Source organism: Parasteatoda tepidariorum, chromosome 7, assembly GCF_982258835.1.
Source record: "Parasteatoda tepidariorum strain Cologne lab strain chromosome 7, Ptep-v5.0, whole genome shotgun sequence".
Lineage (NCBI taxonomy): Eukaryota > Metazoa > Arthropoda > Arachnida > Araneae > Theridiidae > Parasteatoda > Parasteatoda tepidariorum.
In genome coordinates, this window is record NC_141761.1 from 85635765 (window position 1) to 85660226 (window position 24462).

The 24462-nt window shown below is 30.6% G+C and overlaps 1 protein-coding gene across 4 annotated transcripts in view; it reads right to left on the minus strand.

The window, feature by feature from the left end:
- The window catches only part of Ge-1 (Enhancer of mRNA-decapping protein 4 homolog Ge-1), a 56754-nt gene extending 38400 nt beyond the window's left edge, over nt 1–18354 (minus strand). For 2 of the 4 annotated variants that reach the window (XM_087168184.1, XM_087168182.1), the window contains exons 1-3: nt 17894–18354; nt 16136–16205; nt 11239–11338 (exon numbers count right to left, since the gene is read on the minus strand). In XM_087168184.1, the coding sequence (XP_087024310.1) occupies nt 11239–11338; nt 16136–16205; nt 17894–17981 (258 nt within the window). In that variant the 5' untranslated portion in view covers nt 17982–18354. The remainder of the gene's footprint in view (nt 1–11238; nt 11339–16135; nt 16206–17893) is intronic. The other 2 variants (XM_087168183.1, XM_087168181.1) reach the window with 1 other exon arrangement.
- Between the last annotated feature and the right edge of the window lie 6108 nt (nt 18355–24462).

Below are 24462 nucleotides of genomic sequence, written 5' to 3' on the forward strand. Positions count from 1 at the left end.
ATCGAGGCTGCATCTTTAGCATGTATTTCAATAAAACTCAAAAAGATTCTTTGATGGAAAATTTCTTATTGATAAAATCAGCATCGGCCTAGCGACTTGGGACATTTGTTCTCGATGAGAGATATCAGGAGTTGAATCAAACAAAAGTCCATAATATTTATTTCGTTTGATATCGTTTATCAGTTGATTTCGAACTGTAGATGCCAGAAGATGATGTTGTTGTTGTAGTTCATTTACGTCGCACTAGAGCTGCACAATGGGCTATTGGCGACGGTCTGGGAAACATCCCTGAGGATGATCCGAAGACATGCCATCACAATTTTGATCCTCTGCGGAGGGGATGGCACCCCGCTTCGGTAGCCCAACGACCTGCACGCGAAGTCGAGCACTTTACGGTAGCACAGTTTAACGAGGACCAATACCGCACACCCTCGGTCCCTGCGCAGACTGACCCAAGTGGATCACCCACCCGCACACTGACCGCAGCCAGTGATGCTTGACATCGGTGATCTGCTGGGAACCGTGTCTTAACGATCAGTCCTCTGCGGGACGCCAGAAGATAAATGAATTCATTTGTGGTGACAAATATGAGAACAACAAATTTTCCTGTTAACAAATTTTTTCATACTCTATTCACTTAATAATAGAATCGTCGAATAGATGTAGTAAGTAATCTTATTTGATTTATTACTTACCAAGAATGCTTTGAACTTGAAAGGTAATAACATAGTGAAATAAACAATATAATTTATGCTGACATTAAACTTATATACAACATTTAATAACATTTCATTTTTATTCTAAGCAGAGCGCGATGACAAGGACGTGAATTAAATATTGAAATATATTTAATATGAATTTAATATAATATGAATTAAATATTATGAATAATATTTATGAATTAACATTTATTATATTACACTGGCACTAATTTAAAATATATTTTCCAGAAATCAATTATAATAAAAAAAAAAATTATCCAGAAATTTTTTGTTTTGCGGACCATTTGGTGCCCCTTTGTGAGTAGCGCCCGGGGCATGATGCCCCCCTTGCCCACCCCTCGCTACGCCACTGCCTTAATCTAAGACCAATTTTAAAAATTATTCTCTTCTATTTTACTAGAAGCAACAATGCTTGTTGTGGCAATAATTAATTTCAAATATAATACCTAAATGCTTTTCCTATATAGAGAGAAGAGAGTATATGTATTATGGACTAAAATTTATATTTTTTTAAAAACAACCCTACTGGTTTTAGATATTAATTCACAAAATCATTTTCAGCACAATCTATAACAAATGGTAATGAGTTGTTAATGGTGAAATCCTTTAATCCTGTGTATTTCCATGTGAAGGCTGCATGAAAGACAGAGCTAAATCTTAGGTATTCCATATTCCATGACTATTCCATAACCCCCTCCTCTCCTCTATTAAACATCGTTTCTGAAATTATTCATCCATAATTTACACAACCTTCTCTAAATGTTATGCAGCAACAATTCTTTCTGAAAATAAAAATTAGAAGGAACATATCCCATTTTCACCATGTTTAAAAGCATTACAGTGTAACGTCCCATATCCGGATGTCCCTTTTCCGGAAGGGTCAATTTCCCGGACACTTTTTAACAATCAAAATAAACATTTCTTCATCTTCCCCACTCTCTTAAAAAAAAAAAAGTATTTTGACAGGTTTTTTCCTTTCTTAGCTTCTAGTGATCTATGCATTAAACCCATAAATCAACTGAAAAGAGAACAGAAGATCTACCAAACGCTCCTCCTCTGGAATGCAGGAAGGGGGGGAGATTTGTTTTCAAAAGAGCACAATTGAGTCCCCTCCCCCCTTCTTTCCTGTGCTGCTGGCTAGTAAAAGAGGCATTTCCTGGAACCTTTTTGATAAAGTGTTAGGGAAAGAAGTACTGTGAAAAGGGTAAACACAGCAAATGTTAAAGTGGAGGGGGAATCCCCTTTAGTCACACAAGAAAAAATAAAGAGAACCCAATCAGCATGCCACGCCTTTATGCTTGATTGATAGCCAATGACAGGAGAGAAAATAAGAACTTGTCACTTCCCCCCCCTTCAACTTGAATGACAAGTAAGAAGGAAATGAATTTTGCTTCTTCACCTACCCACCTTAATGAATGAATGACGGGAATTTCCCCTTCTTGCTTGAAACGTTCTAGTTCAAAATGGCGGAGAGAGCAATTAATATTTTCATAACTGTAAATTTTTTTAGTTTCCTATATTTATTTTTATAATAGCAATAATTATTTTTTTTTAATATTTTGTTTTTGATTGATTAGATATCATTCTAATACTAAAACATTATTGCCCGAAAAATAATGTTATTTAATTTCTGCTTCTTAGATTCAGATCATTTTAATCTCTGTTTACCTTGGGGGGTCTATTATACGGAAAAATCGATTATCCGGACTTCGGAAAGTCCCGCCGATTCCGGATACGCGACTTTCCACTGTATTCGTTATGTGTAATCCACAACTGCCAATGAATATGACCTGGTGGAAATATTTCTCTCTAAATTCACACTGAAGCTTCTAATAGAATTTCCAATTGACATAGGGTCCATCCATGGATAATTGAAGTAATTTAGAGAGCTTTTAACCATCATCAGGGGTAGAAGTGACCAATGAGAAAAAAATAGGATTGTTTTGAAAAAAATATAGGATTTTCTAGAAAAAAAATATAGGATTTTCTGGAATAAAAAATAGGGCAAAAAAGATCTAATTTAAATTGAAAAGCACGGATCATATATGAATAACTTTAAAACTTAATTATTTAACACTATAAAAATTTGATAAAAAAATATGTAAACAATTTTCCGCAGCTGAATGGTGACAATAAAATCATACATACCTTATTATTGCTTTAAAAATTAAAAACCACATTAAAAAATTAACTTTATCAAACTAATGACTTTTTCAATAATTAACATTTTATTTACTTCTCTCTATTACATTAAATTATTTCAAAAATTATGCAGCATTGCTTTTAGATTCATTTATCATTCTGCAAAGTCTTTAACTTTTTGTTGCCAGCATCAATAAGTGCTTGCCCAGCCTCAATATCAGCCATAGATTTCCGCTTGAGTCCTTGTTTTAGCCTCTGGTTTCCTTCTTCAATCATAGCCTGAGCTGAAGAATCATTTTCCTTAAAACCTTTCAATTTCTCCTCAGTTGATTTTTTTATAGAAGTACTGGGCTTAGGCTCTAAACTTTTTTCCTTGAGGTTTTTGAGTTTTTCCTTTTATTTTTCTGCCTTATATTTGCTGTGGGCTTCTTTGTAGAACTGGATCATCTCTTTTGTTATTTCCACAAAGAAGCATTTTTTCTAACTGAATCTTTTATAAGTCTTAAGCCTACTAGCGTGTTTAAATTCATTCTTGACCTTTCATTTGTCATCATTCGTTTGCTAATTGAAAGGCCACTTTCCACAGAGGCTTGCCCATGAGAAACAGAGAGGACTACCTTCACAAGTTTAGTTAAAAACGGATATTTTAAACCACCATTACCATCTTTAAGAACAAACACATTGTTCCAACACTTGTCAATGGGAATATTTTCAGTTTCCTCGGGAACATCTTCATTTGCATACAAATGCCACTCGTCAGTCAGTTTATCAACACAGTTCTGTGGTACGTTGTGGGGTAGCATGTTGCACAATCTTCAGATTGTAGGCAAAATATTCACTACAGGTTCTTTCTTCACAATAGGGTGTAAAATTTGTAAGGATTGTAGCAGTTTATTTTTCAAGGCAATTTCTGGAGGAATTATTATAACATAAAATTTCTTAGCATTAAATAGAAATAACTCCTTTTCTTCACTTTTTACCAAGTTAAGTACCCTACGAACATTATTGCCCACATCCATCTTTTTGAGGGGCTAGACATCTTTGTTCAAATCTACCTCAAGTAATTTGTTGCCACTTTTGTCTTTCAAAACTTCTTCTTTAATAAAGCGTCGCATGATTTTTATCATCAAATCACATAACTCATTGTATAAAGTGTGAATCAATGAGTTTTGTTGTTGTAATAGCTTTAAAATATTATCAAAAATTGATCCAACACTGATAAGGAAATGTAAATAAGTTGATAATAAAAGATGTTCTAAAACTTTTTTTCTGTTTAGGTAGATCTTCTATAAAACACTCCTTTAAAGGAGGCAAAAGATGCAGGATTCTTTCGCAGACAGTAACAACAGAAAGCCATCTGTTGCTCACATATCTGAACACTTCAGAATATTCACAACCAAAATTATCAATTTCTTTTTGGAGATCCTCTTTCCTGGAAGGAAATTTGGAAAACCATGAATAAATGTTTTCCAAAAAACCAATAATATTCCCAAATTCTTCAATAGCTAAACCTTTTCCAAAGGCATTATGAATAACATGTAAATTACATGTGCCCACATTTATTAATCCATACTTCCTAATCTCTGTAACTTCTTTGTCGAATAGTTGAAAAACACATTTATTAACATTCGGACCATCAGACTCAAGCATCACTATATGCTTTAAATCTATTTCACAAGAATTTAGAATTGATTTCATTGCATTAAAAATGTTGTGAGCAATTGCATGCCCCAATAAATAATCTTGTGATGGCAGATATACCACCATCACAAGAGCACCAATATCGAATGTGCACATCAAGTTGTTTCAAGTTGCTACTGGTTCTCTGTTATTTCACCCTTTATTGACAAAAGGGGAGTTGTTCCACAAATCTCCCCAGGCCCTAACAATAGGAGTCCACACACTAACTTAGCCATTGTACCTTGAAACTTTTGTTAAACAACTACAAGAGATAGGGAAGGGGGGAGAACACTATGTGTTCACTTACCCATTGTCATTAAGCAGTATTGATGACAAGTGAATTTCAAAATGATCATGACTATCTGAGGAAAGAAAAATCTAGAAAATTGTCTTCTATAGTAAAAAAAATATATATTAGAGGGAAAAAATATAGGCCAATTTTGAAAAATATAGGAAATAAAGGAAAAATAGGAGGCTTTCTTAGCTTTTTATAAAAATATAGGAAAAATAGGAAATATAGGAGGACTTCTACCCCTGCATCATCCATGCATTTGTAAAAAGAGGACAGAAATATTTTCTGCAGTTCCATGACCCATAAATTGGGAGGTAAGATACTTAGTGCAAATTTTATTATCAATTCCTTACCATAATGTCCATTTTAGATTGTAGAGACTGATTTAACGTCTCATCAAAGAGTACAGTGTAGCAATCAACATTCTTCAGCTCATTTATAAGAATCTCTTTGAAGTATAGTGCCAATCCAAAGGAGCCCAAATAGGCTCACTTTGTGGCACTACAAAAAAATTGTCTCGCTATACAGCTATCAGCAAACATTTTGGAGAACAATTTACTAATCCCTTCACAGGAGTTACATGAATAATTACTAGTGATGCAGTTCTGACTCCAGAGAATTTCTGCATCAAGCCCATTCCTTTTGATCAGATAAGAAGACAATGTTACCTCGGCCACTAAAGTTTCTGTTTCACTTGGGGCACACGATATTGAAGGAGTATTTACACCAGATGAATTAGATGTTGATGTCTTTGGAAAAAGAGAACTCAGGGCATGAGACTGCTTTTTTGTTTTACCTTTCTTTCATGTGTGATTTCAGAGCAGATTCGTCCATTTTTGCGATATCGATCTCCTTCATGCATAATCGGCACTTGGCTCTGAACTTCTTTTTGGGCATCGATAAAATCCATTCTTTATAAGCTTGATTATTCATCCATTGGGGATTAAAATAGCACTTCCCAGGCATAACTAGTCTAAACTACATAACACAAATACGAAGCCGTGCCTTTGCGAATACGCTTTACAATAAAGTTTTGAAATGACGCAAACGTAAGGACAAGTGCGGATGGTAAAACGTCAAATTTATTGAAAACTACAAGGTACATATTGTTACGAAATTCGAGAGTATTCCAGTTTCGATAAGAAAAAAGAAGATCTAAGCATATGCGACAGAAGATGAAGTGGAGTCTCGCCCCGAACGCATTGATTGTCTGCTGTGCTCCGCGCGCTTAGCAGACACCAAGACGCTAGGCTCGGTTAGAAACGGTGGCGTTAAAAACCACGTGAGAGAGCTCGGGAACAAAACAGAAAGAACGAGAAAGATCCGCGGGTGTTTTACAGTGGTAGCAGCAAAGTTTTTTAAAATTTTAGGGTAATTTTAGGAACTTTTTTCAAAAAATTTTAGGTAAATTTTAGAGGTAATATATGATTTTGCTAGGATAAAAACAGATCACACGGTAGTTTATTACATAACAGAAGATTATTACAATTCATCCACACATATCATAAATAGTTGCAAGCCATAAAATAAAGCTCTGAAATTTATTAAGTCAAGAATGAAAACTCTAAAGTGCAAAAATGAAATTTCAACTTTACATATTACCTATCAGAAATTAAGTGCATAATTCAGGAACAGGCAAAAGTGAGAATAAATCAAGAGAAAAAATAAATTAACACCAACTTGGATTTTTATTTAATTTTTACCTTCTTAATCAAAACTTTATTATTACCTTACTTTATTAAGAAAAACTATTGTGTGATATTATTAGATTTCAAATCAGCAATTTATATTGGAAGTTAGAGAAAAACAAATTAATCATGATCATTTTTCTAAAATATTCTTGATATGATTTGTGAGATTCTTTTACTGCCCTCAATAGTGTTGTGGTGATCTTCAACACTCCTCCATAATTTCGAATGGTATCTTTGATTAGTCTAAGCGACATAATAGTATACTCATGCTGACTCACATTAAGCATTGCTTTATTTATCGAAAAACCTCTCTCAGGATCAGAATTCCCATGTGGCAAAATTAAAACAGTTTTAATTAACGTAGTTAAATTCTTATACAGTGGGTGATCGGTTAACGAACTGATCGGTTAACGAACAAATCGGTTAACGAACACTTTCACGAAAGATTTTTGTGTTCGGATAACGAACACATATTCGGATAACGAACAATTTCAAAAAAGATTTTTTGTGTTCGGACAACGAAAACATATTCGGTTAATGAACGAAACGAATTCTAACGAACACTTCTCGGCCTGAAAAAAATTTATATTAAACATTTGTGATCATTTTGCATACGAAATAAGATCACTGAGAGGAGAAATGTTTAAAGAAGATGAACTAACGACAGAAGAACTCCAAGAAATTTTGAATGAAGAACACCAAGAAACACAGCGAAATGTGTCTCCTACTCTTGACGTACTAATGATGAAAGAGGACCAATGCCGACATCTGCCATTAAAGATATTTTGAAAAAGTGGGAGGATGTCAGAGCAATGGTCTTAGAATGGCACCCAAACCAAGCTGATGTCAATAGGTTTGGGGATCTTTACAACGACAATGCTATTAGTTACTTCCGGAAAAATCCTAAAAAAGAGAGAAAAGCAATCGACATTGGACCGCCCCATAAGCATAAAATGAAATGGATTGATTAATATGCAAGACTATATGTATGTATAATTTTTTTAAAAACTTATTAAGAAATTATACATTTTTTAAAATTTAATTTTTAGGGTCTCCAGAACGAATTAATCGATTTCACATAGAAGTCTATGGTAAATCGATGATCAGTTAACGAACAATTCGGATAGCGAACATAGTCTTGGAACGGATTATGTTCGTTAACCGATCACCCACTGTATTTTAGATTATTGCTTTTTTATTTATATTTAGCCTATAACTCTAATTTTTTAGGAACACCAACAAAATTTTATCAGATTTTTAGGAATTTTAGGGTTTGCACATACTTTTAGGAATTTTATGAATTTTAGGGGGAATGCGACCCCTGGTTTTATAAAAAGGGCCGCCGGCAGTATTGGACAAATTCAAGGACCTATCAAGTTTTTCAAGGACCTAAGACGTTTTTCAAGCACTTTCAAGGACCTAAATTTAGCAAAAAAAATTCAAGGACTTTCAAGGACTCTCAAGGACCGTGGGAACCCTGTATTAATATAATGAGTTAATACATAAAAAAAAATGTGATACGTCACATTATCTTTTAAAAAGATCATTTGATTTCGCTCTTTTAAGGACAATTGGTATAGAAATTTTAGTCTTAATTCCTTGTAGAATTATTATACAGGGTGCATAGCCAAATCTCTCAACAAAAAATAAGCACCTTTAAGCACACTAAAACATATTTATAAGTACTATATACATTAACAAAATGCATAATAGTTTTCAAAGACTTTATAAGATCATGATAAAATAAATAGTTTCTAACAAAGAATTCTTTTCTTGATTATATTAGCCACGATAAAAAGATAGAGATTTTTCGGTTTGATTTCAGAGGGTGGAAAATGAAGTATGAAATTGAGAATATGCAAAATGCAGCAGAGTTGCACATGATAGTGCAATAATCTCTTCGCACAGACTCCCAAGTATTTATTTCCTCAAACAGATAACATGATTGGGGTTCTATCATATGTTGCAGACCGACAGTACACCGAAGCGGATTGAGGTTGAATGATTTGTGAAAACGTTGAATAGAACAATGTGAAAACCACGCTTTTGCCTAATACACAGCGAAAATTGACACGGAAAACAACAAAAAATCTCTTTTTTGAAAAGGAAAAATCAAGCACTTTTTAAAAACACCCCATGAAAAAAGCACCTTTAAGGTCTTTTATAAAACAAAAATATAAAATAAGCACCTTTAAGCACTTTTTAAAAAACGCTACACACCATGATTATATATTCAATAATTAATCCAATTTTTTTCTTAACCATAAAAAATTCACCTTTTCTATACTATATCTTTATAAGAGAGATTTGCATTATTTTAATTAGAAACCTGCTCTTAGTAAAAAAGAACTTGAAAGGTTAGAAGTCTTGGGTCATACGGACCCATGATTTCCTAAATCTAGTGGAATCACTGTATTCAGTCATCAATGATAATCCCTAAAAAGTTATCAACTTTAGAAAAAAAAAAAAAAAAACTTATGTTGCCAGCAGTAAAATAAAAATATTCTATTTAGTACAGACTTGGGAAACTAAAGAACATAACTCTGTTTAACTCTGTAACAATAGCATGAGAAACAAACATAATTTCAGTTAGTAAGGTAGTTGGAAGGTACATCAAAATGTTATACTATCTTGCCAAAGTTATTATAAATAGCATCCTTTTATAGTTAGACTCTGAAGAAGTTCCTTTGAATAATGTTAAATAAATATTCAGGGATGAGATTAGACAAAAGGCAAAAAAGCTGAATTTCCACGATAGTAAATTTTACGCAAGCGCAACCCTTTAATAATAATATCCAGACAGTTTAAGGTAATAAATAATGCGTTGATATACAATTGTGTACTAATCTATTATTATATAAATGATTACATTGATACTTAACATTTAGTGAAAATAAAAATTACCAATTGAAAAAATAAAGCTGGAAAATATATTTTTCCTCAGTTCACATAAGAGACAATTATTATTACTTTAAAAACTACCTGGTTTAGCAAATTAAAACTACTGAGAATATACATTAATATTTCATTTCTATTAATAAATACTGTTATGTGATTTATAGCAAATATATCAGTAATATTATTTTTTAAATTATATTGGAAAAAAAACTTTAACAATGGACCGAATCATCATGTTCATATTATAGTCTAATCTAACTAGAGCCCTTTGAAACATATCAATAACAGTGAAGTAGAAATATATAGTAACTCCTTAACATACAAAAATTGCTATTTTAGTTTGAAAAATTACATGACAATCAGCAACTGTTTAGATAATTGTTTTTTATTTGATAAGAATTTTGCATTTTATAGCATAAATAACAGCAATTACAAATAAAATTTTGATGATGAGTTAATTAAAAATTTGTTTAAATTAAATCCCTTTTTAAGTGATTGCTTTTGTTTGCTATATTTAGTCGTTAGTCCATCTTCAAACATCTTGTGACAAATCCTATTTTTTCTTCTTTGCAAGCACAGAATGTAAGTTTTGAATATATTCCCTTCCAGTTTCTCTGATGTTGTAACACTTACATGCACTAATAATCGTCGTTAGAAAAACAGTCACCTTTATAGTAACTAATTTTTAAAAAAAAATTTACTTCTTACAAGAATCGCGATAGTTGATCTTAAAATTTCGTGAATATGAATAACAATTATGGATTTTGAAATCACATGAATATGAAACTAGATATACGATTTTGAAAATGAGAAAATACAAACTGGGATATAGAATTTTTAAAATGCGTAAATACAAATCACGATTCATAATTTTTAGATCGCGTAAATACGAATCATGATGCATAATTTTTAGATTGCATAAATAAGAATTATGAATTTTTAGAATGCGTGAATGTGAATCCCAACGCCTTATTTTAAAATCACGTATAAATACGAAAATCAATGTTTGATATTATAAACCGCATGAGCAAATCAAGACATAGAATTTTAAACTTGCGTGAATATGAATCGCTACATAGGTTTTTAAAAAGGCGTAAATACGAATCGCAACGTACAATATTCAAATCGCGTGAAAAGAATCGCAACACGCAAATATGAAAAGTTATGTTTGATATTAAAATCGTGTGAATAAGAATCAAGATATTAACAGATTCAGGCTTGGGACCTCTAAAAGGCTTGTCAGAAGCAGCGTCGTTTGAACTACAAAAATCGGATCTATCTAGAAGGCAGGCAAAAAATTCGGAAAATCTTATCTGCTGCGAGTAAAAGGGGAGAAAATAAGTAAAAATGAGAAAGGATTGGTAGCTATGTAGTTTGAATTTTCTGTTTCTCTTTGAAAATCGGTGAATTTTCTGAAAAAGCGGAATTCTTATTAAAAAAAAGTGAAATTTTTAGAAAAATCTGAATTTTTGATAAAAAAAAAAAAAAAAAAGCTGAAATTCAAGGGATAAAAGTGAAAAAAGCGGAAATCCTTTAAAAAGCGGAAAAATCTCATCCCTGAATATTAAATCCCTAACATTGCAATTTATCAATAAGAAAAGAGAGCAAGACTTATTATACTTACTAAATACTAATACTTACTATTTACTAATAATACAATACTAATAATTTAAAAATTGTGCAGCAATAAATTTCCATTCACCAGTTAACTGGGAAAGAACTTAAAAATCTTTCCAAGTTAGTGAAAAAATTATTTTAGTCTATTAACAATATAAAATGTGTAAAACAGTAAGAAAACATAAAATCTACAAACCTGACTGCTTGCACATCCTGTCTCCAGACAGCTGGATAAGATTTCAACTTCATTACCATAGACAGCAACATGAAAACTATCCTTGTTAGATGGTATTTCACTACAGAAAAAAATATATACATAAATATGGTAGTGACATATAATACCAAATTTTTTATAATAAATAAGATTGTCTAGAAGCAAAAGAACCTTCAAAAAGTCATAAACGAGAAGAACTCTAAGATTTATGTTGTCCTTGTCGTGATCTGCACAGTTCAAGAAATGCCAGGAGAAATTTTCACAGAATTACTATATCTGCCTCTTATCAAAAGAAAAGCATTTAATGTGTCCACTTGCAAGCCATATATAGGAGTTATTTTCTCAAAACGTTAACTTTTGCTTAAGACAATTCATCTCATAATTAACTTATTGTTAGTAATTATTATGTTAAGACGATACAATATATTTAAATTCACAAGTCAACAACCATCAATAAAAAAAAACTTCAAAAAATATTAAATTATACAGTTTTAAATTGTAATTGCATTGAAAAATGTAATTGCTGTACCCTCTCTTAAATGCTAAGTGAAAATATTTAACTTTATTTTTCCATGAATCAAAGATTAATAAGTAAACATTGAAAATTATTTTAAATAATATTTAACTAAAAATTAAATTAATATTTTTCTGGGAAATAGATATGTAGAATTTTGAAGAAATATTAAGAATTATCATAATTTTTTTTACTTTTTCATTGCAAATGAATTTTTGAATCACTTATATTTTTATATTACCTTAAGACCACAAGCAAACTCATAATTTTAATTCCATAACTCATGTTTGTGTTTTTAAAATGTATTCTTGAATACCATGACAGTAACTATAAAAAGGGACAGTAATATACTGAAAAAAAACACTATTATTTTTCTTAATTTCAAAATGTGCACAAAAAAAATATGCCAAGTGAACTTCAAACTAAAATTTTTAAAAAATAATAAAATACAGCTAAAATTAGAAAAAAAATCTTTTTAGCTATTTGGCTTTTTTTTTTATTAAGTTAATATTGTAATATTTTGATTTTCTAAATCAAACTACAGTTTGAACACAAAACAGAATATATTCATAACTCTTTAAGCACTTGTAAATAGATTATTTTATTTTATTTTAAAAACATTAAAATAGTCATAAATCTGCTCTTAAGTTTTAAAATTCAGTATTCTTATATTTGCTGACAATTTTCTTATTATCAAATAATTATTATATTAATTATTATTGTTAGGACTGTAAGTTTGTCGCGGGAAAAAAAACCCAAAATTCGCAGGAAATTTTGAAAATTACACAAATTTTAAACATAAAAAAAATTATACAAATGATGCAAAAGACAGAAATTGCGTAAATAATAAAAAAAGCTTAAAAATACACAAAAGTATTTCTTTGAATTTCAAGCAATATTAATATTTTTATTTAAATGAACAGAATTTCGGTACAAAATTTTGTACATTGTAGGATTATTCTCATTATGATTCGTCTTTCATCACTTAATACATTTTTATACTTAGAAAACAATCTTTCTGCGTCAACGCTGTTTTTAGGCACCGACAAACTTGGAATTTGCACTTTTGCCAATTTTGGAGCGTTCGGTCTTTGATTTCCAAAACTCGATCAATTTTCCTTCACCAACGCGCAATTCCTTGACCGTTGCTTCATAAGAAGTAATTGCTGAGAAAACTCAAACATTTTACATTCAAACTACTAGTTACAAGTCCCTACTAACTACTAGTCCCCCCCCCCTTCATCTAAGAAACTGATCCATATTTAAGAAATCACAAGAAGCCGCTTAGGAAAAATTAACTGGACATGTAGAAAGGCAGTAGAAATTTCATTGCCCAGTGCAATAGCATGTATAACAATTTTTCTGTCAAAGATTTGATTTATAACATTTTCCTTCTTTTGTGATTCCAATTTCTTTTGTACTCTTACTGACTTCAGGAAGGTAATTACCCTCCCTAATTGTAGAAAGACCACCTTACTTGACAAGATTGTGATTATCTCTTATCTCTGAACTATTTTCATGTCATTTTTCTATTGATTCACTCCCCTCAATATCTAATCAATTTTACATGTTCAATTTAAGGTTCAGGAAAAAAAATCTGTTTAATAAAAATAATAAAGAAAGAAAAAAAATTTTAAGCAATTTTAGCGCAAGTCAAGACATATTGAGAAATTTGCGGATTTTTGGGGAAAAAATGACAATTTTGCGGAAATCATTGCGGAAATTCGCGCAGCGACAGACCTGCAGCCCTAATTATTGTTCAAAATACATCAAAAAAGAAACTAAACATAACCAAATGAATCAAACACACAAAAGTTTTTTAAATAATTAAGTAATTATAGCCCCCTGGTAATTAATGCCCTTTGAGTAGGATTAGTAATTACAAAATTAGTTTTTCCAGATAAATGATAAGTATTTAATTAAACTATCCATATTTTCTAAAAGTTAATATATAATTTGCACAATTTAAAAATTTTTTAGTAGCTTGTAATTTATTACAGGAAAATTAAGAGACAGTAATTAAATTTGATTAAGTCACCTGTAGTTTTTTTATTTTTTAGATAAAATTACACTTATTGACTTAAGAAATGGATCTGCAATTAAACTTTAATGTTCTGTAGAGAAAAGTGTTCTTAGTACAATGGAACTTATATTGTATTCAACTAGAACCATCGATAAATGTTTATTGGCACTTGTACTTGGGAATATAAAATTATGTGTCAAACTAAATATACAAATTATTCTTAAAATGTTAAGTATAAACAGGGTTGGGTTTTTGACGTCAAAAAGTGGTTTTTGACATGACAAGGGTATAATACTGGTTTAAACCGTCAAAAACCCGTCAAAAATGTCAAAAACTAAAGTTTGCCAAGAAAATATATAAACTTCAAAACTACCAACAGTTACCATGCATTATATTGAAATTTAATTATACTATAGGTAATCAGCAAGTTTCAGAATATTTTTAATTAAAATTAAGGTAAAATAACAGATTTAAAATCTCAGAAATTTATATTCAAATGCATGTGAAGAAAAATTTTGCCCACAATTTTTTTAAATATTTATATTTTGAAAAAAAAAAAATTTTTTTTTTGATACTTAAGAAAATTAAAAGTTTATTACTATGCATTTTTGACATATAAGGAACATATAACTAATATTTATAAGGAACTTACAAGTTATGTTGTATAAATACAAACTTGATACAAGTGTATGAAAAAAATTTTTAATGTTATACCGAATATCTTTATTATCCAGTATGTTAATTTGAATTTAAAAGTAGTTATATTTGGGAATAATGATAAATATAATTCATATTGCTTATTATATTTATTTATAATTATTACACTTATCATTTTAAAACAATTTTTACCTCTTAATTTTTTCCCCCACTTGCATTAAGAATACAAATAATGCATATCTTGAAAGCAAGAAGTAATTATTCAACAGCTGAATATTTAGATATTCAACAAAACTATATAGTATTCAGCAAAATGAAATTCACAAGTATTTGGATAAACTAAATTTTCAGCATAGTAAATGAATAGGCTAAATATACTGTAAATCGACACTAACTACTCTGTGTATTTAACAGAAAGCACTTAAATTTGTATTGTCTTATGTTAAAAAGATTATTAAGAAGATTTAAAAGAATATTAAAAAGATTTTTCTTTAAAAGATGTCTAATGTACAAAACTGCTAATGTTTATCTTTAAAAATGTCTAATTTTTAGTATAATCTATACTATACACTAAATTTGGTTATAAATAAATTTCTTAATATCACTGCAGATTTTCAATAACACATGAAAATGAATACATAATATTACATAAGATGTGAGCTTTCAAAAGTACAAGATTTTGGTTACTATTCAAAATATAAGTGTTTCTTCAAAATTTGAAATTTATTTTTTCTAGAACATATTTCGAAACACTATCCTTTATAAAAAATATATAAATTTTATGTATTAATTAAATTTCACATATGAATATAGGTTTTTGACATTTTCGACATTTTTGACAGTGAGGTTTTTGACGTGACGGTTTAAACCATGGTTTAAACTGTCAAAAACTGTCACATGTCAAAAACCTGCCAACCCTGAGTATAAATATTCAAGTAGATAAACATACTTTGCATCAATTTTTGCAACACTAGTAAATTACTTGAAAAGATCAGAAATGTGAGTGGTAAACAAAGAACAATGATAACATTTTAACTAATTATTATTTTTAAAAAAAAACATAATTTAAATACATTACTCCCATTGAGTATTATAAACAAAACAATTAAATAATGAAAATAAATATTTTAAAAAGAAATATTGCCTAAGGAAGGATTAATGAATTAAGAATAAGAAAATAACCCACATATACAATGGCACTTTTATTTGGAATTACAAATCAAGGGCTTTAAAACTTTTGAGATTTAAAAAGTTCTCTACTAAGTTCTACGCCCAAAACATTTGCAGGGGTCTGTCTAGGTTTTTCTGAAAGGTACCTATTTTGTGAAGATTTAGACAGAATTTGAGAAAAATTAAAAAATCAATACAAAAACATGGTAAAAATATAGATTTATCGTTTCTTAAGGGATACAGAAATAAAATTTTAAGAAAAAGTATTTTGTGAAATTCCTAAAGTTGAATTTGTGAAGGTACCGCTAAGCAGTAGTAAATTCGGCCTGAACAGACCCCATATTTGGTAACCAATATACTCTGTAATTCAAGCTTTAAATGCAATTAAATAAAATTTTGAATTCCATTCTACAAAATTTTAAGTAATTCTAAACAAAATCAAAATTTTTTAAGCTTTTTTCCTAACAGAGCTGTTTAAATAGATCCTTATTGAAACTTGCATTAAAGTAACTTACATTTTCTGATATTGACCATCGTGTAGCTCATTTGCTGTTTCCATGGCACCATTTGAAGTTTTCATTCTGCCTGCAGAAATAAAGAACAAAAGTTAAAGTGGCAAGAAAAATAAAGACAAAGAAAAAAAATATTAAAACATTTGGAAAAGAAGTTTTCTGCAATAAAGTAACAACTAAAACTAATCATTATCATGCACATAATTTGAGGCTAACTTTATCCTTCCTTCTAAATCCTGTAACATTCTTAGTCGTGTATTATAAGATGAATAATTATCAATAAATCTTTTTCCAGAATCATATTAATTATATAATATAGTTTTTGTCAAATGAGTTATATTCAATCAATGAAAACTTTTTGCAATTATTGACTAAAAAGAAAAACAACAACAAAAAAAGAAGATCAATTCAATTCTATCAAATTTTAAGTCTGAAAGTCCCAAAGGCCACACAAAAAAATTATAACTAATAACATTCTAGAAATTTATGTAATGATAAATTAGGTATTGGAGATATTTCTGTATCATGATCTGCGACACAACTACAATAAAAAAAATAGATTTTAAAACTAAAAAAACACATAGGTTCATCCAGTTGGTGGCTACGAGCTATATCCTTCGAGTTTGTCCCTTTCTGTGACTTTTTTTTAAAGTTTTTTGCGAGTCGCTGACCGGAAGCTGCCAATATTTTGTGTCTATTCTGCTGCAGATCACAGTACAAAAATCTCTCCCATATATTTAGGTATTTAATTAGAAAAACCTACAATCCAAGTTCAACAAAGCTATGTGCGTACATCAATAAGAAACTCTCAACTGGTTAGAATGCTGAATAAAATTTTTGCATTTTTAATTCTAAAAACTGGTGAAGCTGCATTTAATATGAAACATAAAAGATCTTTAACTAAAAAAATTAAAGCATACCAATTTAACACATTAGACTACTCAATTGAAATGTTTTCTCTTCAAGGCACAATCATTTTTAAAACATTTAACTGATTCCAAATTGTGACTGTTTCACAAAAAACCATTCAAAACGTAAAAAAAAAAAAATTTCAACCATATAAAAAATTTAAAGGAAATTTATAAGCATAAATGTCACAGTTTTCAATACTTTTTAATTATAGCATTTAGAAATAAATTTATACTTTGATATAGCAGGCCCAAGGCCTATATTTAATCAAGCCATGAGAAACTTATTCCTAATCTTTAAAGTAATAAGACCTTGATTATGATTCTATTTCAATAGCTTCTCTACAAACCTCCCTGTTGAAAGAAAAATTGCAGGACATTATCGACTACTGTTTGTTTAGCTCACGGTAATTTCGATAACGAGAACTGTTCTTAATCACTTTTTTTTTTTAATTGGCAAACGCATTTTGTCGTAATTCAGTGAATTCAATCGTATAAAAGCATATTACTTAAAATATATAAAAAATTTTAAAGTAAACATGGATAAACTAACTACTATAATCATACTTCGTCTGCAATGTCTGAATATTTAGTAAATAATTCAATATGCTAACATATAAGATTTCTTGATCTAAACTAACAGAGTAGATAAATTTAATAAAAATCTATTTATTGGACACATTTTTACACACACTTATAAAAAGGATAAAAGTTAGGTGGAAAAAGAAATAAAGCTAGCATTGAAATCTAATCAATATATTAACAAAGAAAACAAGATTAGAACATATTGTTTCGCTGAATGAGCGACATAATTATACATTTAAAAAATTTCACTTTGAAAAGGGAAAAATACCAGAATCAAAATCGTTTTTTCCAACATTCAAAATGTTTTTTAAATGTTCTGTGGCTTCAAAAGTGTCTATCCCGGAATGTCCATTCATCTCAGCTAATTAATGAAGATCACACAATCAGTTGGTTTTAAAATAAATTAAACATCGATATCAGATAAACTTGGCCCAACATACTACCATTGTGAATCTTTGCATGCAATTTCAATCACACAGAAATGAAATGCTGCTTCCAATAAATTAGCTACTACAATCCTCAACAAACTTTTACGACTTTTGAGTTTGAACATTTCGTCCCAAACAAATATAATTTTTGGTTATTAAGAACGAAAACTGAAGCTAACTTTTTAGTGTTCAGAAATCACTTTTATCAGTCAGTGGAAAGGAACAAAACAAAAAAGTTTACCTTCCACACAAAATTCAGCAAAGAGGGCGCGCACCAAATAGTTGCTGTTGAAATAAGTACAATAGGGACCTTTCGCACAGCATGTGAAATATTCGTGTATGCAAATTCGGAGATGCGAAGAAAAGTCTGATTGGTGAAATTTATTCACCCGCGAAAACTTCACCAATCAAGTTCTCGCTCGCATCACAGAATTCTCATATGCGATTACTTGGCAGGTTGAAAACTCATCAGAAATTACGGTTAATGAGCTTTTGTCAGATTGAAAAACAGATAGCAATTAGTTTGAAGAAAAGGAAAAGATAGATTAAATTGTAGAAAAGGATTTTACAAAGCTACGGTAGAAATCGAACCCGCAACCTCCACACTACACAATAGTGAGACCACTTAGAGAGGCCTCCTCTTACTTTCGTTTTATTTATTTCTTTATATCATTCATTTGCATGCTTCTATGCTTCTATTTATTTATTTACTGGTACATATTGGCGATCGAAATGAGCTGCAGGTGGCGTAGAGCAGAACTCTCTACCTATGGATGGGTGGTCTAATGTAAACAATAACAAGCGTCCTTAAACCAGAAGAAATTTAGAAAACTTCCGGTGTATCCCTCCGCTTATGTTATGACTACGAGGTGATGTGTGAACAAGCCTAATGTTCTATGCAGTTTTGTTATTGTAATTTGGGTTCAAATCTAAACAAAATTGTACCATTCATAAGAGCTTTCAGAAATGTATTGATTCTCAGAGGTCGTAAGGCCAAAAAAATTTTTGGAAAGTTAATATCTCATTGTGAATAATTCTTAAGGTTTGCCATTTTTTTATTTTATCCCCTATTTGGCTACATTTGAATAAAATGTCACCAAAAATATCTTTAAAAATATTTTTTTAAGTTAGCCTAATTAGAAAATATTCTAATGATTATAATATTAATATGATAATGCTGAAGTTTAAAGGCTGAAAGAAAGAACTCGGTACATGTGAAATATTGCAAAAGATATGATGCAATAATATGATGGCGCGTTTTTTCAATCTGCGGCGTAAAAATATATCGGAAGCAGTAACCCGGAAGTCTTGAAAGAGCAATTTTAAAACTAGCGCCGCCACCCTTAGCTTTACACGATCACCCATCCATAGCAACACTTCACATGCTTTCTCCACTCCGCTATAGCGTGTGGATAGTCATAGAGGAAAGAAGTACGTTAGTTTCTCACTTGATTTTCATATAGATTAAAATCTTTTAAGTTGGAAAACTATATGGAACTGAAAACTGCAGTAAACATACTTCTAAAGCAAAGCATCACGGAAATCTTAAAAATTATTTTTATTAAATGAAAAGGGAAAATATCGTAGTACATTCCTATCAGGGCTCGAAAAACAGCCCGTCCGCCCGTCCTCGATGGTCAAAAATTCTCCGCGGACAACGAATTTCTCGAATCCGACGTCCGCGCGGACTGCCATTTTCCCGTTAATGTTCGTGATACATTTTCAATTTTTGTTATCTTACAAGAGTCTTGTAAGTTACAAAGCAGCAAAATGACCCACAATAAAGCAACATACTGCGCATATATTGATGTTTTCTCTGTCTGGGAGTACTGCAGCGGTTGAAAGGGGTTTTGCAGCAATAAACTTACAAAAAAACACAATACGTACTGGGTACTGGTCTTAAACAAGAAGCTTTAAAAGCAATTATGAACATCTACCTAAATGGAAAACCCCTTTCAGATTTCTGTTCAGAAACCTCTGTAAATCATTGGCTTGATTGTGGAACTGGCAAACGTCATATTTGATTCATTTAAAAAGCGCAGTACCCTCGGATAACTTGACATTCCAGATAACTTGACCCTTGTCATTTAAATTATTTCATAAAAGAAATACTAGGTTACTATTAGTAACCTAGTATTTCTTTTATTTCTGTATAATGTAATCCTAGTAACGACTAATTCATTGTGCAATTTATATAAATGTTTGTAATAAATAGGAGAAAATTATATTTTTATTTATTTAAAAGCGAAGGGTTAGTTTTAACGGAGGACGGGTGCATTGTTGAACAAGCCGTCCTCGAGGACGGGTAAAATTTTTGTGTTTTTTCGAGCCCTGATTCCTATACAACTGAAATGAGGAGGAGAGGGAAGGAAGAAGGGCCAAAGGCATGAAACCGGTCTCACCCCAGATGGCGTATTCGAGCTTTGCGATAGCCAATACATGTGTTCAATGACATAAATAAGCCTTTGTCGATCATTAAAAAAAACAGGTTGGACAATTCAGAGAAAGACAGCATGAAGATAAATCCAGGGTTATATCGCGATGCTTACACGCAACAAGCTACAGAACTTTCGTTTGAAAGGGCTGTGTGACCAGAAAGGCCCTTTCAAACAATACGTTTTTGATTATTTATTACTGTTGTATTAAATAACCAAGCTTGAAAAGTCAAATTTTAGTTGAAATGAAACTATCATAAAGAAATGGTTTGAATCGTGGCAACAGTTTTTTTACTTTATCTTCTGTAACCGGCATTGAAGAGCAGACCCAAGTCTGGATTAATGATTATTAATTCCGTATCCATGTAATTTTGAACCAAACCCTGAAGACAAGGGGACTCTTAGATCAAGCAATGGGACAAACTTGCCTTCGTGGACATTTTTTGATGGAACTAACCCGCATCTGCGTTGCAAGGAGAAGAACATTCCGCGGTTAGGGAATTCAAACCCATTCGTTGTAAAGGTTTAACCTGGTTCTCAGCTTAAATGACGAACATTTTAGTGTATTTCCGTAAGTACGTGAACTAAATTGGCGAGCGCTTTTTGCTTACAAAAATTTTTATAAAACTTTTACATTATATGTAAAGAAATTGAAATTTTAATTTAAGCCCAGTGACGTAACGAAACTTTAGGAATATCGCAGAAAATTGTTAAAGTATACTTTTAATTATTATTTACATGAAAATTGATACCTTTCCTTTTAAAAACTGTCATACATATCCTTTGTAAAACTTGTATATTTCCTTTGCTTTCCTTCATAAAACCAGTACATCTAAAAAAGAAAATGGAAATATTTTGATAAATTTTCGAAATATTTTTGTTAAAACTATAAATTTTCTTCCAAAAACAATTTATGACATTTAGCTTGCTGACAATAGATTTTTTATTTTATTGACAAAATATTGTTAAAAGCGCAACTTACGATTGTAGAACGAAAAATAACTTCAAAATACATACACAGGTGACATTGTCTGCCCATTTCACTGTTTACACATTACCCTTTTCCTCGAAAAAACTGGAGTTATAGTGTGGCTTTGAGGAGAACTCCTCCAAACTGAAAGTCTGGAGCTGTCTGCTGCTATGGTAACAAGCAAAAGCACATTTCTAATAGTGGTGAAATTAAGGAAAGAAGGTGTAAATTGGTTTACTTATGACGACCTATAAACTATACACCCCATGACCTCAAGACCCCAGACAAAACTATACACCCCACACCCCTATTGAAAGTGACCTTTCCTCGTAACTATACTACACGACGCGAGCCGGGCGTTTGAAGGAGTTCTCCTTAAAGCCATACTATAACTACGTTTTATTGTAAAAACATCAAACAAATATAAAGTAGCTACTAAATAGAATGAAGAGAAATGTAAGCCAAGAAAACTTTTATGATTATCTTCAATATTTTCAAAGTCTGCATTATTTAGAAAAATACGAATGGACTGGCCTGCCCAGACCTGAACCTTATCGAGAAACTCTGGGACGAGTTGGATCGCCGAATTAAGGGGTGTACTACACGTCCAAAATTGGTGAAAGAACTTACATGTCTTCTCCAAGCCGAATGGAAGAAAATACCACTAGACGTGACTCAAGCACTTGTGGAAAGTATGCCTCGGAGGGTTCACGCTGTAATTGCTTCTCGTGGTGGGTCTACCAACTATTGATTATGAATTAAGTTTGGTTTTCTTTTCAATCACACGTGCCTAAATACTTATTGGTAGATAGAGTATAATATAGGGGAGAGTCGGGTAGCCCCGCTCACTTAAGGAGTATTGCTTATATTTCTGTATAATACTGAGTAATAATCAACATTTTTGTATGTTTCTATTGTTTTATCATCTAATTAAATAATGCAAGAAGAATAAACCAAAAAAAGAATAGTTAAACTTAAAAAAATAGAAATTTAAAAAAACATGTTTTTCAGCTCTTTTCAAAATGTGTCGGGTAGCCCCGCCCAGTTACAAAAATTGTGTTTTTTGCTATTTTTTCAGGTGTAAATGAGAATGACCAATGTATTGACAATAGATAAACCTCGTTTATCATTTTTATCACAAAATTAATTTATTTATTACATATTTATATACTTTTAGTGAATTCTATCATTTAATAACAACAAATGTCATACTTTTTATCATTATTAATGTATATTAATATATTATAATATTAATATATATTTATATTAAATATTTAACGAAAATAATTTAATTTAAGTAACAATAATTAATAACAATAGTTGTTTTTCAATATAAACTTATTTGGTTGATTTCTTCTTATAAACTTAATATAAAATACTTCTTATAAAATTACAAATTCACTTTGTATTTTGTTTGCATTCAAATGCTTCTGTAGATTGATTCGATCACAAATAAGTGAAAATAAATAAGTAAGCAAATAGCTTATCATGATATTTATGATTTCTTGATATTAAATTTAATTTGGATGTATCAATTACATTTTAAAAATACTTAATTTTTCATTTTTAAATATATAAATTTATGTTTCATATAATATTAAAACATATACTTGTTGTTATGACATTCAAATTTGAAGCAATAAAATAATAATCTTTGCAACCGTACATTTATCGACGAAATAAAATTGGGCGGTGATACCCGACATTCATGTGAGCGGTGCTACCCGAAATCCAATTTTTTTGTAAATTTGTAATTACTCGAACAATTTTTTACATACAAACTTCTTTCTTTGTGCAAATTAAACTTAAGACTACATACTTTAATGCTGTATGTATAGAAAAAATTATTTCTTTAGTGTTAAAATGAAATTTAATCGAAACATTCAACCAATTTTTCTTAATTTCATGACTACTGTATTCAACATATTTTCAAAACTATTGTTTACCATGTTACCAGCTGCATAAATACTTGAAACTTTGAAAATAATCTTTTTTTAATATAACAATTAATGTCCGATGGCCCATTGACTTGAAAAAATATTCTATACATATGAAATTGACAGTGGGCGGGGGTACCCGCTGGGCGGTGCTACCCGACTCTCCCCTATATATCGTTAGTTTCACATTTTTAAATCCAAGAATAGATTAAAAAATTTAAAATTATACTATAAACTAAAGATGAAAATAAAATCTTCCGGAAAATCCAGAATTGCTGGTTGTGGGATTGTAATATACTATTTCTTATACCAAGGGAATACGAATCGTGATGCGTTATTTATGAATTGAATTTCAAAAGCTACGCGTGATTTTTAAATCACACGTTACGAGTCGCGATGTCCGATTTTCAAATCGCGATGCGTTAATCGAGTTAATTTGAAACGCGATGTGGAATTTGAGTTCGCGTCAATTCGGATGGGTGATTCGAAAACGAGTCATTATGAAAACCGAATAATATGATTCCAAGAATATACGAAATTTCATGAATTCGAATCAAAAGTTACATTAATGCAAATCACGGTAATGTCTTAATTGCTTATCGTGATGTGCGAAAGCTAATATTAATAATTAATTTTTGCCCAAATAGCGGAAAAAAGGTGGAATATTAAGCAAAAGCAATAAAAAGAAAAATTAGATATTGAAGATATTTAATTTAGCGAGTTGTAATAATTAAACTAATGCATTAATCATATTCAAAATTAAATCGAAAACGAAGATAGTAAGCGAGAAATTTCGATAACTATGCTAGATAGAGTATTGACATTTTTAAAACTTATAACAATAGCGTAAAGAAAGTAAATGATATACCGCCTTCTTTCACACTCATATTTCATTTTTCCTGACTGTTCAGAAGATTTACGAAAGCTCGTTAAGCTGCAGGTTAAGATTCATATATTAAATTAGGTTAAAATTACTTATCTTACAGAAATAACGGAAACAACGTATCAATTTTTCGAGAATTAGAAAAATTACATTTCACAATATACAGCCCATGTGAACCTTGGCC